Genomic DNA, 1,573 nt, shown 5'->3' with positions numbered 1-1,573 from the left:
ATGATTCTATGACAGCAGCCAAGTGCAGATCTGCTTTCACAAGTCACACAGAAATAGCTCCTTCTGTGTGGCTCTGTTTTTTTTTTCAGAGCTCATTCCCATGCCTCTTATCAATCCAACCTAAAGAATACTAGAGACACGCACACCGAGTTTTGACAAACCCCTCACCTTTCACACTGATCTCGAGCATGCACGTCAGCTCCTTTTTTAAGGAGAAACTCTACCATCTCTTCATGATGTTCGGAGACAGCAAGAATAAGTGGGGTATATCCCTCCTGAAAGGACAGATAAACAAGTCAAGTTAAAAATCGAAGTCAAAAAAACCTTCAAGAGAAACATTAATGCAACTTTTTGAAAGAATTTCCTCCACACATTTAAAAATGTACCTTATTCTGGACATCAATATTGGCATTATGCTCAAGTAACAGCCCCGCTACAGACGTATTAGGAGATATGACAGCAAGGTGAAGGGCAGTGTTGCCGTCAGCATCTGCCAGATTCGGGTCAGCACCATGCTCTAGCAGAATAGCAACACATTTTTCTTGCTGGCACTGTACTGCCTGGGAACAACACACAAAAAAAAGGAAAAACTTCCAGCATTTACATTTCACTCTGTTACAATTCCCCCAGCTTCCCAATGCTGGAAGATAAGAGCACCTTCAAAGATTAGCTAACATATGCCTATTCCACGCTAATTACAATATGCATGTTTCTACACAAGCCTATGTAAAGAATCCTGCAAGATACATATAATTTAGTGCATAATCTATAAGCCCTACTTGCAAGAACATAACATATTCCACATACCTTCATCAGTGGCGATCTGTTATCATTGTCAAAAAGATTTAGCTTACACTTGTTTTCTACTAGATATGTAACGACTTCCACATGGCCGTTTGCACAAGCGAGATGCAGAGGTGTCCTAAAAATTAAATACATTAAATTAGCACAGACAGACAACTAAAGAAATCGTTTCAGGCTGAGATAAATGGATATGGCCACAAGTTTCACTTTGCAAAAAGCAAGCTTAACAAAAGACTTCTCATTCCATTACCAGTAACAGCAGTTGAACACCAAATGCCTGAGGCTGGCTAGCAAAAGCCCTCCACAGTGTCTGCTTAGTAAGGTGACATTTCCTTCACTGTAGAACTGAATCTGCACAGATTCCTGTGCCCAGGCATTGGTCACTGCCTCCAGCAGGATTACACACATGCCACAGCAACAGAGACCAAAGCTTGGGAATCTGAGAACTATGGCAAGTAAACCTCTAAGTTCTTCTATGATCATTCACGTGCCAGAAGTGTATCAGAGATGTAGGAGATGAGTTGTATAGCAAGAATATTAGTGTTTCTCTGCACTTTGAGAATTTCTGCTTTTTCTCTAGCTTGTTTACTATGGCAGCAACCACAAGAACACACTTGCACCAAAGCGCCTCTGATAAGATGTAGCAAACCAAACAGCAGAACACTGTAATCCTGACTACAGGAAAGTAATATTTGACCTTCCTGACATGTCTAAGTACCATAGTCATAAAAAGCCTACTATAAAGGAAGTCCTCTCCAAGGAGGGAATA

At 40.9% G+C, this 1,573-nt stretch overlaps 1 protein-coding gene across 1 annotated transcript; it reads right to left on the bottom strand.

Annotated features, from left to right (window-relative positions):
* Positions 1 to 168: 168 nt before the first annotated feature.
* LOC104069292 (ankyrin repeat domain-containing protein 7-like) lies at positions 169 to 922 on the bottom strand (the record flags this gene model as incomplete). The annotated part of the gene is made up of 3 exons (XM_009587723.1): positions 169 to 275; positions 387 to 560; positions 808 to 922. Coding segments are annotated over 3 exons (396 nt in total), but the record flags the coding sequence as incomplete, so codon positions are not given.
* Positions 923 to 1,573: the final 651 nt, after the last annotated feature.

This window comes from Fulmarus glacialis, unplaced genomic scaffold (genome assembly GCF_000690835.1).
Source record: "Fulmarus glacialis isolate BGI_N327 unplaced genomic scaffold, ASM69083v1 Scaffold47281, whole genome shotgun sequence".
Lineage (NCBI taxonomy): Eukaryota > Metazoa > Chordata > Aves > Procellariiformes > Procellariidae > Fulmarus > Fulmarus glacialis.
The sequence above is the reverse complement of the archived record's forward strand: the minus strand, read 5'-3'. Positions and strand labels throughout refer to the sequence as shown.